At 40.1% G+C, this 16171-nt stretch overlaps 1 protein-coding gene across 1 annotated transcript in view; it reads right to left on the reverse strand.

Annotated features, from left to right (window-relative positions):
* Nucleotides 1-16171, reverse strand: part of LOC103371188 (serine/threonine-protein kinase 3/4-like) — a 45268-nt gene that overhangs the window by 12437 nt on the left and 16660 nt on the right. Inside the window, exon 10 of the mRNA XM_008300427.1 lies at nt 2144-2295. Within this exon, the coding sequence (XP_008298649.1) occupies nt 2144-2295 (152 nt within the window). The remainder of the gene's footprint in view (nt 1-2143; nt 2296-16171) is intronic.

The raw sequence follows: 16171 nt of genomic DNA on the forward strand, positions 1-16171 counted from the left end.
ATCGTTTCAGTACAATGTCACCATTGCTAAGAATAAAATTGTTTCTTTTAACGACCAAAATATCCAGGAATCAGCCTACTCGCTTACGTATTTAAGACGCATTTATTTCAGCTGTTTATTATCAGCTGTGCTTTGCAGCAGATGAGAAAGAAGAGGCCTCCTGTGAATATCTGATGCTGCAAAGGCAGCTGGGTGATCTGGTAAGAGAAGCCACCTCGTATTTAAAGGTCACATATTTAATAATTAATCCCAGCAGCAGCCATTTGTCCTGCTTAAATGTCTCTGAGCAAGACAAACAACCTGAGCTTTCTCATTCACTGTAACATGATTTCCACAGAGGCATCTGCTCGCTCCGCTAAGACATAAACTCAGAAAGGTGAGAACAAAGTTAGTCAAACTGCACATCAGCCTGACATTCATGTTTCCAGCTGTTCAGATGAACAAAACTAAACCTGAGAGTGTGACCAACTTAGAAACTGACACAAAAACTAAACATCTCATAAGGCTTTAAATTAAATTTAAACTGACATCAGACTATTTCAGAACCTTTTTACATTGGACCTTAAGAACTGATGTGACCTGATCACAATGTGGTTCACCAGTAAGGACACAGAGAGAGAGAACATCTGCACAAACTGCACACTAACAGGTTCAAACAGCAGCTCACGATTCTGATTCTGTGTTGCTACAAAAACACATTTGATGATGACACAGTTTGATCAGAACTCATGTTGAATCTACATCAATTCATTAATTTTTTTTTAGACACATCGACACAAGTGAGCTCCTACGTGATGTAAACAGGCTGAATGTAATGTGGATCCTAACTTGAGTCCACTTCAGGTATTAGTTTTTCAGAAAATAGATTTGATTTTCACACCAAAATTGACAGTGTTTTAACAATGTTTTTCAAAATACTGCTTTTAGAGTTGCTGCAGAGTCATTACACGTGAGTAAAGTGTTGCTGTTTGACTCTGCAGAGGTTAGTACTCGTATGCAAGCATTATAAAATACACTAGAATGCTGGTTGACACCTTAAGAGGTTTAACACTGCTGACTGGGAGTTACAGAAGTCGCTGTGTCAACTTTTACTTCCCAGTAAACATATTTAACTCCTTTAATGCTCAGCAGGGCCTCCACAGCTGGGATTATAGTCCTTAGCGGGCGGCTAGCGATGGAGTAAACCATACTGGTGGAAAGCAGCACTTCTATTTCTCTCTCATCAGTCTGTCTCTGACCAAACAGGTGAAGCAAGCTATTTAGCTGCTGTGTGTTCCAAAGATAAAGCAATCTGTGGCTTATTATCTTAAGAAACCAAACGGGGAGAGAGAGGAGGAGGCTGACTCAGACACATCTGATGATCAGAGTGCAGCTTCAGGCCAACTGGACCAGTGACGAAGAAAAGACAATACATTCAAACAGAATGGCTAATGCAGTACAAGGCCAGTGAAAGAGATGAATGTTAATCACCATCATTGTTTTGGCTTCCTCCAGTTATACAGACATGATCATCTGTGGGATTTAGAATTAAAAATGTGTTCTGCTTGTGGAAAACTCTACATACAAAAAACAACACACGTAGCTGAAGTGGCTAGGGTCCACTCTGGGGCATTAGAACGCCTTCTTTCACTCTATACCGGTTAATTTTGGGTCACAGTGAACTGCAACAGCCTGGCAGCGTCTCCTTTAGTCTGTATGTGAGGCGTTCAGAGAACATCAGTAAATTGTAGTGTCTATCAATTGGCAGATGTTTAGCCAGTGCCCAGTTTACAAATGTGATATCAGACCACCTCCAGGAAAAGACTGCTGACAAAATTAACATATTTTCTGATTAAAATGTTTTTTTTATTGCCATTCTTTACATTAAAACAACACTGGGGTATGCAAATTAAGACAGCTATCCATCTGTATGCAATACTAATTAACAGGACACCCTGTTTTACCAAGAAAAAGGTGGGTGAGGAGGTGTTAAGACAGTTGGTCACACCGGTGCTGCCACTAAAATAGTTAGTCTGAAGCCCTGCACACATATTTCAGAAGTACAAGACGAGCACCCTGTTAGCTCATATGTACAACAACCTAAATCTAAGCTAAGTTAGCGTGGCCGATTATTCGTCTCAGCGTGGACGTGTAAAATACTCACCACTTCAAGATCTCCTTCAGCAGACAGTTTGCGGTTGTCTGCGTTGTTTTCTCCTCTTCCTCCTCCGTCGTTGTGACTGTTGGCCTCCTTCTCCTTCTGCTCGAAATACTCCAGGAAGGACGGCTTGGCTTGCTGCATGGTCTCATCTCTTCCTGTCAAACACACGACCAGCAACGTTTACTACAGAAGATGCACGAGAGTCTTCACCAAAGTTAATAGTGAAACGCAAAAACATACAACAGAAGGATTTACAGCAACTGAGGAGCAAACTCAGCGGTGGATTGAGCCTATCAGTGCTGCAGCGTGTTACTAGTCTCGGTTGGAACATTGTGTTGGTTGAATTAAACACGTCTAGCTGAGGAGAAGATGTTCAACAGCGGTGTTACACGTACATGTTGCACCAACAAAGGCTGCTATCATGAGAGCAACACTGCTGTGAGACGCTACTGTTGACATCATTTACTTCCTTTCACCTCCTCCACTGATTCAGTTTCTCTCCTTATTTAGAGGCTTTTTAAAGGTTAATGTTGCATTCCTTAGTCCGACAGTCACATCAGGATTAGCGATAAGAGGACAGAATTTAGTGATGACAGCATGCAGAATAATTCACACTAATGCACTGAGTTCCCTGAGCTTCCCTTTGAATGTTTAATGTTCTGCTTTTGTTTTACAGTAAAAGGAGTCTTCTGTTTGCACTTAATTTAAATCATTCAGTGTAGATTTATTTAACCTGACTTCAAAGTGGGTTTTTTTCTCCTTTTAGTCATTTGTTAAATATTTAAATGAATGTAGTGATCATAAAACATGGAAAGGTTCAAGAGGGTGGTGAACTTTTGTTATAAGCCTGCACATTAATTAAAATACACAATTCCACCTCTTTCGTATCCACATGAGTCGCTTCCACGAGACCTTTTACATCTGAAACTGTTAAGCAATGAGCGAGGGGAAGCAGCAACAAACTTTAAATAGTTTTATTTTAGATTCAGTGTTTAAATAAAGACAGAACAACATGTGAAAACTGTCCAGCAGCCACAAGATCTGGGTGCACATCAGCAAACATCTGCACTGACCGAGTCCCTCCATCACACAGTTACAGGTCACTGCACTCTAACTTCAGCATACATGTGTGAGAAAAAGAGTCTCCCTTCAGGGATCAGTGCAGCGCTGCATTATTAAAGCAGCAATAAGCTCGGAACAAGATGACCATAATGCATCTGCATTAACAGCTGATCGATACCAGGGAGTCCCTTACTCAGGTGTTCACGTTTAAAGCATTTGCAGAGAAAAAAAACAAGTATTTGCTAAAAATCAATGATTCTTGTGAGACGTTTACGAGTTACTGGTGGTATTTCAGTTAATTTTCTGTGATCAATAATGAAAATGGGGCGTTGTTTGATTAAATTCGCAGAGATGTTAAATCTCCAGAGCTAAACTTTGTTCATCAAGTCTCTCTGAGCAGGAATGCCATTTTAATTCACTTCATTAATCAACCGCGTTCACACTTGAAGGACTTATTTTTGTAATATATAACAATTACGAGCAAGAGCGAAAGCAACCAATTCTGCTAAAAGCACAACTCAGTTTAAAAAATGTGACAGTGCAGCGGGAGATGAAATAGAATAGAATAGAATAGAATAGAATAGAATAGAATAGAACAGAATAGAATAGAACTTTATTGATCCCTTTGGTGCAAACCTCACGGAAATTGTTGAAATAAATTAAAATGCAAAAAGTACATAAAAACATGAGTCATCTTCAGTCTAAACTACAGCAAAAAAAAAAAAAAAGGCTTTCAATCAATCACATTGCTTAATAACATGAGAGCATTTAACCATACAAAGGATCCCAAATTATTTTCATCAGGCCACTTTTTAGGGATCGCCACAGTTGAGCTGAAACGTATAAAACAGAATAGAAAACAAAGTGCCTTATGAGCCTCAGCGAGTTATAAATATCATAAAAGCTTGTATTTGCAGCACACTTGATCACTTTAAAGTGGCTGTTTTATGCTAAAACGATAACAGAATTGGAGCAGATCAGCATTATTAAGCGCTATGAGATGACTGTTGTTGTAAATATGCGCTATACAAATAAAATTGAATTGAATTGAATTGAATTACCTGCATATCTTTACATGATTTCTGACAATAGAACTGGTAATCCAGCTCAAACACTACTGAGAAATATCACACAAGACGACTGTTTTTAGATGATCTGCCATGTCGGTTGTTGAGCTGTGATTTATAGACAGCTGCTTGCAAAGTTTACACTTTTTGGCCGTCTGTTCATACAAAACACAGCCACACGTACCGCTTCATATCGGTGTACGTTAGTTTGGAGCAGACTCAGTAAACTTTAAACGAGTTAGACCTAGAAGTCTCCCTTATGTCGGTTTTGGGAGGGAGTCTGTTCCTGCCGTATGCAAAAACAATGGATTCATTCAAGAAGGATGTTGATGTCGTGCTTTTCTCGTTGTGACAGTAACACTGGCTGATGAGAAACATGAGTGTAGGGCACTAAAACCGAATGCTTGTTTCACCATCACACTGGCCAAAAAAATCAAAGTATGATGGAAAACAAGTCGGGAGGACATGACCTTGACTTATGTATCATTAAATCAAATCTTATCAATGCTTCCCAGCAGCAATAATTCCTCATAATTAATGCAGCCTAGACACGAATGAGCGACGGGAATGGATGGATGTGCCAGCCTATAAAATGATTACTAGGATTTTGCCAAAATCAACACTCACCCATCATGAGCTGAGATTAAATTTACAAGACAAGAAAATAAAAGAGGGTATTAAAAACGAAGATAAAAAAGACACGACTATTTGAAGAGTTTGCAAAGTAGAGAAGCAATCAGTCACCTGTGGATTTCAGGTAAACATGACATTTCATGCATTAGAAAAACATAATTAAAGGAACCTGTATGTGCGTGTTAATGGGACTGATGACATTCTGTGTGTGTGTGAAACTGACAGCATGAACGTGGTAGTATCTGTATGTGTGCACTGAAAAGGCAGCAGATAATTAAGTGTGTGGAGCTCAGTGAGACAAAGCCTCATCTGTATCACCAACTTCACCCGGTGAGTCCACCAGAAGAGCAAATCAATGAGTACATGACCAGACCGAGTGATTCACGGCTTTAATCAGCGGCTGTGGTGTTACTGAGGCTATCGTTTCCACTCCTGCAGCGTGTTCGCACATAGCCGCCCTGACCGCTGTGATAACGGTTACTGTTCCTGCGATTCATATTCTCAGCTTTCTATCAGGTTGACCCCGACACAGTTCATCTGTATTACGTAAGACGTGGTTCACAGATTTATAGCAACATGTTGCTGTTTCTGCGACGTTGGGTGCAACGTTACCCCGCTGGACAGCGGAAAATCTGATGTCATACGAAAAGGAAATCTGAAGTTTATGTGTGTACTTAAATAAATTTATGGCTAATAATCAGCTTACGTAAACGTACAAGTACTAACTGGGAAGCCAGAAGGGTGACTCAGAGCTGCTGTAACTTAAAGACACATTTGGGTTTTGATCCAGGGGGCTGTGCAGCTTTCACATGACTCAGGTCGTACTGATGCTGACGTAATTTTACTGATATTTATGGTGTGACGGGATTAAATCTCATGACTTCAGTGCTCGCTAAAAATAAGAATACATGGGTGCCCCTATAGCTCACCTAGTTGAGCTGGCGACCCATAAACAGGGGCTATAGTTCTCCGACGCAGCGGTCGTGGGTTTGACTCCGGTTCATGACCCTCTGCTGCAGGTCTCTCCCCCTTTTCCTGTCTATCTCTACTGCTTTGGATAAAAAGGAAAAAAATATATTAAAAGCGTAAGAATAAATGAGCTGGAAGAGTTTCAGTATTTTGGGTTAGGGTTAGACGCTTGTCAACACAAGTCTTAAAACCAGCAGAAGGTCAGCGTGCTTTCACACATTATGCCACTGACTTCATTTAATTAGGTTACACATCCAGGCCCACACATGGGTACATACTGAGGAACCTGGCAGCACAGACTCTATCCAAGATGCACATTTAGCTCTTCTGAAAGCAGGCAGCAGGTAATCCAGTGAACCTGAGTGAGCATCTTTGGATTGCACTTAACGGGATTGTTGGGTAATGTCCATAAAATCTAAATACCTGTCAGGATGGGAGACAGACTAAACAACTACTCAGCATAATGTATCTTAACAAACTGTTGCACCACTACAAGCTGAAACAAAAGCCTCGTTGTTCCTTGAAACTCTCTCGCAGCGATAACTAGCGTTCTCTGAAAACATTTGGTGCTACGATCGACGGAGGTGGAGAGCACCGTCTCAAATAACCCCTGCTGTCATTTTTAGAACGAGCTACTACATTGGTTGGAAACACATACAATTGCTTTTTGTTTGCTGATTTTCTCTAAATCTGCTTCAGCTGTGTGCTATATTTGGACATGAACCTAGTTTTAGTCACCAAATGTTTTATGTACACAACGGTCTGATGAAGTGTTGGCTGTAGAGCTGCACGATAAGTTCCTCACAGCGGTTGCATGTCTTAGTCATTCATTGTTGTACAAATTTGAGGCAGTATAATAGTCGAAAAACTGACAATATGTCCCCCGTGCGTTGGTCTCACGGTGGTCCAAACACATCACGAAAACCCAACAATCCATTTCTTGTTAAAACATTTTTATTCCTTCCTGGTGCTCTTTGCTTGGTAACGGTGACTAATGCCAAATGTCTCCTGAGCTCATCTCACTTGTGGCTGTAGCTTGTTTTCATTCAAGCACAAAAATCAATTTAAAGTCCAGTGTCCCCCTCAGAAGAATTAATGGCTGTTTATTCTGTTTCGGCTGCCAGGTGCCTCTGCGCTGGATTAAGCTGCCAAGAGCAGAGGCCTTGGAAAAGTCACTGTTTAAAGAAAGTAGCCTCAGTTTCCCCAATATGGAGTTTTTTTTCTCGACGTTATCAGATGACAGAAGGGCAAACGCATAAAAAACATGATCTAATGTCTCTTTGATTTCACTTTGGTATCCGGTGTTGTTTGGTAACTTGAGCAATTATCTGAGATGCTGCACATTCCTATAAGCTGTGACCCGCTGTGCTTTGTTGGTTGTCATGCCAACCCCACGTGGAGGCAAGCAAACTAGCGAGCAGTGTTTATTTATACTTGTTCATGTACACCTCTTTATATTTTCTGTCGCCGGCGCAGATGACTGTGATCATGAACGTACGCCACATCTACAAGAAGACAGGTTTAAGCTATTAATGTCCATATTAAAGAGAGAGGATCTATTTTTATTAAACATCTTTACGAGCTCACAGTTTCGGAGCGAGGAAAGGGGCCTCGTTTCCTTCCTTTTTCCAGCTTTTCTGCCTTTTACGTAACTCAATTTAAGAAGTGTTGAGGCAGTTTGTGCTTAAAAACGCTCCACGTGAGTGTTAGACTCTAAGTATTTAAATGTGCAACAAACCATGTGGGGGTTTAAAACATGAGTTTTCACTTCAGTCTGAGAGAGAGAGAAAAAATTGGGACATCACTTGAGCTGTTGGCCCTCGCAAGGTAAAGGTCCACATTTAGTGGAGGTAATGGTTCAAGTTAAAAAGTTTTAGAGCATCATCAACGTATACATAATCCTCATAATCACAAAAATATCAGTTATGCTTGATCAAATGATACTGCAATTAACATAACTGGTTAAAGAAACTGCATTGTTGTCATTATACTCAGATCTTTTCATTGTGGTGCTGGTGGATTTCCTTTTGTGCTGCCTAAAACCTGTTCTAGTGCCAAATATTCCTCCAGGCAGGAAAAAAAAACCTGCTTTAAAGAAATACCTTTTGAGCAGATACCCAAACCAACCCTGACCCACAACATCGACTTCTTGGACGCGAACTGAGAGTCTTTTTAAAATGCATACATCTAAATACACTAAAAGCAGCCGGTGAAATGACACAGTGAGATTGCTAAAGGAACTCAGGAAAACAGGAACAAATTAGAGAAGAAATGCAGAGAGAGAAGCTGCACGAATACTTTTATTTGACCTTTTGCCAGCGTGCAAGTTGAACGTTGCATTTTTTTTTCTTCCTCCAACCATTTGTTTCATTGGTGAACAGAAGAGGCAGATGAAAACCATGAGACTGACTTTTTAATTAATTGGACCACCTCTGTCACTGCCATGCTCATAGGCCTTTAATGGAAAGATCCTCGTGATTTAGGACGTCTGACGGCAGACATTTTATACTGCAAGGAAAGTAAAAAAAAGAAGGGGATGTGGCGTTGTTTTATATTTGAAGCAACAGACACCAGAATGGTTTTATCTCAACTGGACGGGTAATTGTAGCATTAAATTTCACAACTGCACGGACACTAAACGGATTGAAAGTCGTGCCAAAAAGACAATGATAAAAATAGAATAGTTGTTTAAGAAAAAGAAAAAAAAGGTTCCTGCAATTACCGTTTTCCACCCACTCACACTAACCTCTTGTCTGTTTGGCACTTTTCTGAGTCACATCCCTGCAAAAGGTTAATTCGAAGTAAACAACTAAGAATTACTCCTCTGAACCCCCAAAAACCCAACAGCAGGTTTGTAAGACATGTCATCTTTTGAAAGAATTATGTTTCCTTTAAAAAAAAATAATAATAAATAAATAAAATTATGACCATCCCTGTATTAATCATGTGTGACATGCTGTTCCATCAGAAAAACTGACCAAAACTAAGCTTAAAATTAGGAGATCTAATCAAAATCAACTCTACTCTACATCCATCCACCATCTATACTCATACAGAGACAAACAACCAAGCACACTCAAAATCTGATCCACTAAAAATTCTGCTTTCCTTTGACACAACCATGAAATCATTAACAATGCAGCTGTGAAAACGGTCACGTAGCAAAAATTCTGAGTTTTCAGCTGAAGTACAGGCTGTTCACACGGAGTAGAGGAGACGAGAGACGTATGGAAACAGAATAAAAATGTAAGTAGTAAAACATCTAGAGAACATAAAGCAACTTACAACAATGTTAAACATGTTGATTTCAAGTTTTTTTTCTTAATAATACAATGGGGAAAATAAGTATTTGATACACTGCTGATTTTGCAAGTTTTCCCACTTACAAAGAACGGAGAGGTCTGTAATTGTTATAATAGGTACACTTCAACTGTCAGAGATAGAATCTAAAAAAATACAATAAAATAAAATAAAATCTACAAAAACACATTGTATGATTTTAAAATAATTAATTCTAACACAAAAAGTTGTCCCTGGGAGTCCTTAGACAGCTCTTTGGTTTTGCCCATATTGGAGAGGTCGGAGTCTGACTGACTGAGTGTGTGGACAACAGGTGTCTTTCATACAGGTAACAAGTTCAAACAGGTGCAATTAACACAAGTAATGAGCAGAAAATAGGAGGAAGAAAAACTAACAGGTCTGTGAGATCCAGAATTCTTGCTGGTTGTTAGGTGATCAAATACTCATTCCATGCAATAAAATGCAAATTAAATATCTAAAAATCATACAAAGTGATTTTCTGGATTGTTTTTGTAGATTCTGTCTCTCACAGTTGAAGTGTAGCTATGATAAAAATTACAGACCTGTCCATTCTTTGGAACTTGCAAAATCGGCAGCGTATCAAATACTTATTTTCCCCACTGTAAATAATTAAAGAAATTCAAATTGTGCTTTTTTTTTGTTGTTGTTTATGATTTATGGTCATGTAGCTGTGGCACAGAGGACACTTCTGTCTTCTCTCTATTCTAGTCATGGTTTTGCTGTTTCCATAGAAGTTGCAGGACTCTATAATGCAGTGGAAATGAGCCCCCAGCCAGTAAAAATGTGGCAGGAGCAAAAAAAAAAAAAAACGAGCTGAAACTGCTTCTGTTCAGACGGCTAAAAAGTAAAATAGCAGTTTTGTTTCCAAGACAGAAGTTTTAGGGTTTAAGCCTTAGAACGTGAAGGAAACACTGCGTCCAAATTCTCAGTTGAACGACTCTCTCAGTGTTTATGACAGTAATATGAGTTGAAACTGCACCATAAACGGCTGGCAAGAAAAATTATTTGGAATTTACATAAATCATCGTTAATTAATCACAGACACAATCTTCAGATACGACTTCTTCGAGAGTGAAACCAGGGCGGCGTCATGATTCTTGTCACATATCAAAGTATTACATTATGAAGACAGATTAAACAAACATTTGCCTGGTTTGGCAACTCTGCAAGTAGGCTACTCTGAGCACACTAAAGGGAATGGGCAGTTATTTCTGTTGGACACTACACACATATTTTGCTAAGTCATGCAGTCGTCCCCCATCATGATTGTGACGCGGCCAGATTCCAGACAACCTCTCCTACACAATTATGAAAAGATGTTTCCACTGCCAGCATTTTATGGTGAGACACGTGACGATTTCAGGATGCAAAAGATCTGCTCCACTGATGGGACTTCAACTGATACAGCCCATATGATGATGATGACGACAAGATAATAAAATCGCCATAAAACAGCTGAAGGTAACTCCAGTTTATTTCAGTCTGGGATATTTCAACACAGAAACCGACAAGAGTTTGGTGTTGGGATGGTAATGGGAACACTCAACGACAACTAATCAGGTGGCTAACAGGTTCCACGAGACAAATTTCAGAGTGCCTACCGAGCTCATGAATGTAATTTCGTGCCGGCCTCAGTAGGATTAAAGGCTCCATCTCCTGGCAGGGTTAACACTTTGTTCTTCCCACTGAATCACATAAAACGCTGCAGCCCCCGAAACCAGACTGAACATAAACCAAAAGTTTAGCAACATGCAGGTTTAACGTAGTTTAAACTGAAAGTAAAGAGCAAAGCGGAGTGGACTCCAGGGGACTGCCATCTGGCTCCCACAACAAAATTAAACTTTAATAAATAAAGAGCTGTGAGAGATGAGCAGCTACAAAGAGCTCTTCGCTCTTTTTTAACGAGGCTCCTTACAGAGAGGCGTAAAGAAAACGCATTATTGTGTTTACTGTGTTCTGGTACAAAGTTTACTGTGCTGTTTGTACGTTTATCTAAATATATGTAAAAAAAAAAAAATTTAAAAAAAAAACAGAAACGGCTAAACAAAGTATTTCTATTCACAGAGCAAATATTCAAGCTGAGGATGCCTGGACCTTTGTAATGGCTGAGACAGAGAAATCTATTTAAATAATAACAGCTGTCTGCATGAGCCTCAAACAACAAATAGAACGTTTGAATCACCCTCATTTCACCGTTTATATTGTGTTTGTCCAAGATACAGAAGAAAAATGTCTTTACTGCATCTGCTGGTTTTGTCTTTGTCTCCTTCAGTGTCTCTCCCTTACATTTCTAAATAAAATCCTGTATATATCACAAGCTTTGCTCCGATAAATCAGGGCTTTAACAAGGACAAGGAGTAGTCGACCAGTAGGGAAGAGCAGCCAGCTGGGGGTTCAACCTGCACATAAAGCCTAAACTTTCTTCGTCTTGCACATTTCAATGACTATCTTCAGTGTATATTTAAAAGACAAAATATGCAGGGCGCCGCTATAGCTCACCTGGTTGAGCTGGCGTCCCATGTACAGGGCTACAGTCCCAATGTGGAGGTCATTGGTTCGAATCCCGCTCATGACCATTTCCCACATGTTCTTCTCCCCTACTTTCCTGTCTCTCTCTCACTATCACTATCGAATAAAGGCACAAAGGCCAAAAAAATAACTTAAGAAAAAATATGCTTCTTGTGCACTGTAGCAAACACAGCACACAAATTGTAATTCAGGTGTAATTTTTGAACATTAGCACATGTTAGCAGATCCATAAATAGGCTCCTAGATGACAGCCGGATGGACATAAGAATGCATCTTTAACCTTAAAACCAAAACGTCCCTCTAAATAACATCTAACTGCTGTAAATGACTTCATGTCCAAATGTGTAAGCTAAAACTACGACAAATCATGTATTTCATTACCAGTAATCTGCTGATTGTTTTCCTCAATGTACTGATTAATCACACTGCCTAGAAAAAGGAGCAATCGTGGAATAAACTCATGAAGTCAGATCAAACTGTCCCACAGACATTCAGTTTACCATCATATGAAAAGCTAAACCCAACAAAGGGAAACATTTTTGGGGAAAAAAGCTGAAATGATTGAGCGATTGTATAAATGACAGACTGTTTCAGCTCCATTATCGGACAGGAATAAAGCCCCAAAAACCCAAAGAGTAGCTATAATGTCAACAATGACCAGATTTAGTGGCAGATTTTGGCTTTAATGTCTAACTGAAAACAACAGTATATTTATTATCGCAACCGTAGTAGTGCAGAAGACAATGAGAGGTTTCTGATATGGATTCTGGTGAGCAACAGTTAGTGGCTAATCAGTGAAAATGAAAAGGCTTTTTATTTTTCAGTACCATTAGGAAGGATCGATATCTGATCTAATGTCTTATCTGGATCCTCGGGGCCCCTTCAGCATCAGACCGTGGTCATTAGGCTGAGACACACGCTGAATGAGGAGCTCAGGCATCAGAAGACACAACAGAAACATGCACACCGACACAAACACACAACTGAAGGATATCAGGGTTCTAACCTAATTATGAACTCTAAATGTTCCTGTGTTAATGCAGTTTAAACTGCTGGCAGTGGAGATCCATAGTAACTCGATAGGAGGACGTCAGACAGGAGACACCGCATGTGTGTGTTTGTGTTTATGAGATTTACAAGCTGCGATTGGGACGAGGTGAATCGCTCAAATGATTGTGTTGGTGCATGCACACATATGGAGGGTAGGTCTCATGTAAGGCTGTTATATCGGTGGCTCATATCAAGCGTCTCACGTTTGTGTACCTGGTGCCCATCACTCTGTTCAACCTACTATCTTATATGTGTGTGTGTTTTTAAATTGGCATCATTAACCAAAGAAAATGTCCAGTCTTGTTGTTTCTCTGCAGACAGCTCATTACACTGTGGTTCCAGATTACTGCAGGATGACAAATTACCCCAGTGAGCTCCCAAATGCTGCTAATTCCTGTCAGTGGCAGTAAAGCCTCGCTGACCTAAACATAAATCTTGTTAGATGTAGTGCAAGAGTTGTGACAGTCTGACATAAAGTGAGGGATCAGTTACTAAAAGGCATAATCACTGACACTGAGGCAAACTCAGTATATTAAACCATGGCATGGTTTTCTATAGGTTTTTTTGTAAACTGATTAAATTCATTCAACAACAGCTTTTGTTGTTAGTATCACTACAGAGCTGCTGCATCATGACGTCAGTCATGTCGTACAGTTTTAGAAATCGGTGTCTACAGCAGAATCCGACTCAGTTCAGTTTAGAACTTTCCAAAGAATCAAGGTTTTGAAAATATGGAAGCTGCAAGGTGGCGTAGTTGGTAGCACTGTTGCCCCGCAGCAAGAGGGTTCTCTCCGGTTATCCAGCTTCCTCCCACAAGGTCTAAAAACATGCTGAGGTTAATTGGTGATTCTAAATTGTCCGTAGGTGTGAATGTGAGTGTGCTTGGTTGTCTGTCTCTAAGTGTAGCCCTGTGATAGACTGGTTACCTGTCCGGGTGCCCCCTGCCTTCATCCTGAGTCAGCTGGGATAGACTCCAGCCCCCCATGACCCGAGTGAGGATTAAGCGGCGTATAGATGATGGATGGGAATGGATGGAAGTTTGGGACCAAATTTGAAAAAAAGAACATTTTTCATTGCCAATCAATCGATCAATCGCTGTCACGGTACAGTGGTGCAGTTTTTCCATATGCTGATAAAACCATTTTTAACCACAGACACTAGATGTTTGCCATAAGTTCAGCTCGGTTATATTAGGAATTTAAAGAACAGATAAAGCAAACAACAGGTTCCTTTAGTTGTAAATTAAGCTGTAAAATATAATGTCTTAATTAAAAATTGCTGTTCAGCAATTTTCCTGAGAGGATCCAAAGTACTAGACACAGTAAAGAGGCTGCAGTTTTCTACAGTAAATAACCTGTAATATTATTAATCTCTTCACTGCATTTTCATATTGAAATAGTCCCTGAACGTGATCTATGTGATGGAATGACTTGTTCACTGCAGTTGGTTCAGCTGCTAGTAGCAACTTTATTAATCCAGGAAATCTTTCGGTACTTCCTGCACCTCTAATATGTATTTACTCAACTCCCTGTGTGTGTGTTAGTGTTTGAAAACCCTAGCTTCGTGCTGGCATGAGCGTCAGGTAGCTAGTTAAGTCAAGGCTTGATTATACGGACAGCTGTGGAGACCTGCGGTTGTGTAGTTGTTGCTATTATACTTTATCTAGTCTGCTTGTAGTCTGTTGGGAGAACTCCACTGATATGCCAGATGGATGTATTTCAGGCATGCACACTACTGCCCTTGTAGCCTAGTTGCCACATCGACACAAATTTTGCCCTGCTAGTGGACATCCAGGAGTTCAGGTGGACTTTCGTGAACTTGGAGGGATGACAGTGTACGTCTTGCAAAGTTTTTTATACTTGTGGACACAGAACGTATAACAGTGGCTTCAGAAAGCAGAGAGTTGCAGCTGCTGAATGCATCAGGAGACACACCTGTTCTCTCATTGAAGAGCAAGAGGCTCCACCTGGTGGCGTCATCAGGTACTACAGCAAACCTACAATGCATTTACCGACATGCATGTCCCTCGTCTTCTGCCTTATCAGCGAACATATTTGTAATCGAGTCAGTGCCAACCACATACAATCAATTAACAATTCATCATCAACACCCCAGTTTTAGGAAATGCCAGCAGCAGCAGAGTTCAACTCATGTGAAAGTTTTTGAAAAGACGAGAGAAGAAACTACTTCAAATGATCACAAAATAAAAAGTTGTTTGTACACTGTGTAAAGTTAGAATGGGATCCCAGAGCAGCACAGCAGAACTCAATAGCACCTGAGAAAACACACAGGAGCTATTCTGAGAGATGCACCACCAAAGAGCCATCTGTCAGCAAGGAGAAGGGGAGTGTTTTAATATCTTTTGTCCTTGCAGCTGGTAAATACACTCACATAACTCAAAACTGTAAAATAAGTAAACTTCGATGAAACGGTTGAATTGATTATTAGATGGCAAATGATTCATTTACGTGAATCAGTAGAGAAACAGTCTTTAGGCAGCCCTGACATAAACCTCCACGGTGCCTTTGTTTTCATCAGGAAATACTCTGGTGGTGTTCACACACTCAGGGTTGGGCATTACAGGAATCACGCAGAGCAAAAGCAAATAAATACACATTCAAACTAGCTGTGCTGTCGTGTCTCTCTGGGGTTAATTCTTTGCATGCAAAAAAACAAACATCAAACACACCCACGACTGGCAGCGCTGATGAGCCGAGTCCAGCTCTTACTGAGACTCCCGTCCAAAAGCACCCAGTGCATCCAACGCTTCCAACTCCCACACCGCAAACAGACTCCAACCGACTGATGCAGCACTATCATATCTCTCAATAAGTGACAATTCAGCAGAGGTTAATGCATTCATTGCAACAACTGTGACTGATTAATGCTCTTCTTGGTCTGTGTTTCTTTCTCTCAGGTCTCTTTGGCAAAAATAAATAAATCATTCTCTCGATAAAATTATGTAAACAGTAAAGTGTAGTGGGTGCATACCAGTGTTGTCAGCTGTGCATCTCTGGTTCATGTCACTGTCACTACCTAGAAAAGGCAAAAATACTAAAAAGAATATTTCCTAATAAGGTAAAACTAATGGTTAAATGTGTAAATAAAACCAGATACAACTGCTGTTTCTATGAGAGAACTTTACAAACAGACAGAAGGTGAAACTTTGCGATTCTATTTCTATATCCTGAGATAACAAATGGTTTTTACCACTTTGATAGATGTTAGAGGGGAAGTTTCTGGTTATGAATTTACGAACTTACAGGATGATGAGCCAAATGCTGTCTCTGGGAATTAGACAAAACTCACAATAGTACTACGGTGAACCGTTGCTAAAGTTAAGGCCTCTGAAGGAAACGCATTCATCAGCAGTACTTTCAAAAGTAGAAACTCTTTCCTG

Source organism: Stegastes partitus, unplaced genomic scaffold, assembly GCF_000690725.1.
Source record: "Stegastes partitus isolate 25-593 unplaced genomic scaffold, Stegastes_partitus-1.0.2 Scaffold1540, whole genome shotgun sequence".
In the NCBI taxonomy this organism is placed as follows: domain Eukaryota; kingdom Metazoa; phylum Chordata; class Actinopteri; family Pomacentridae; genus Stegastes; species Stegastes partitus.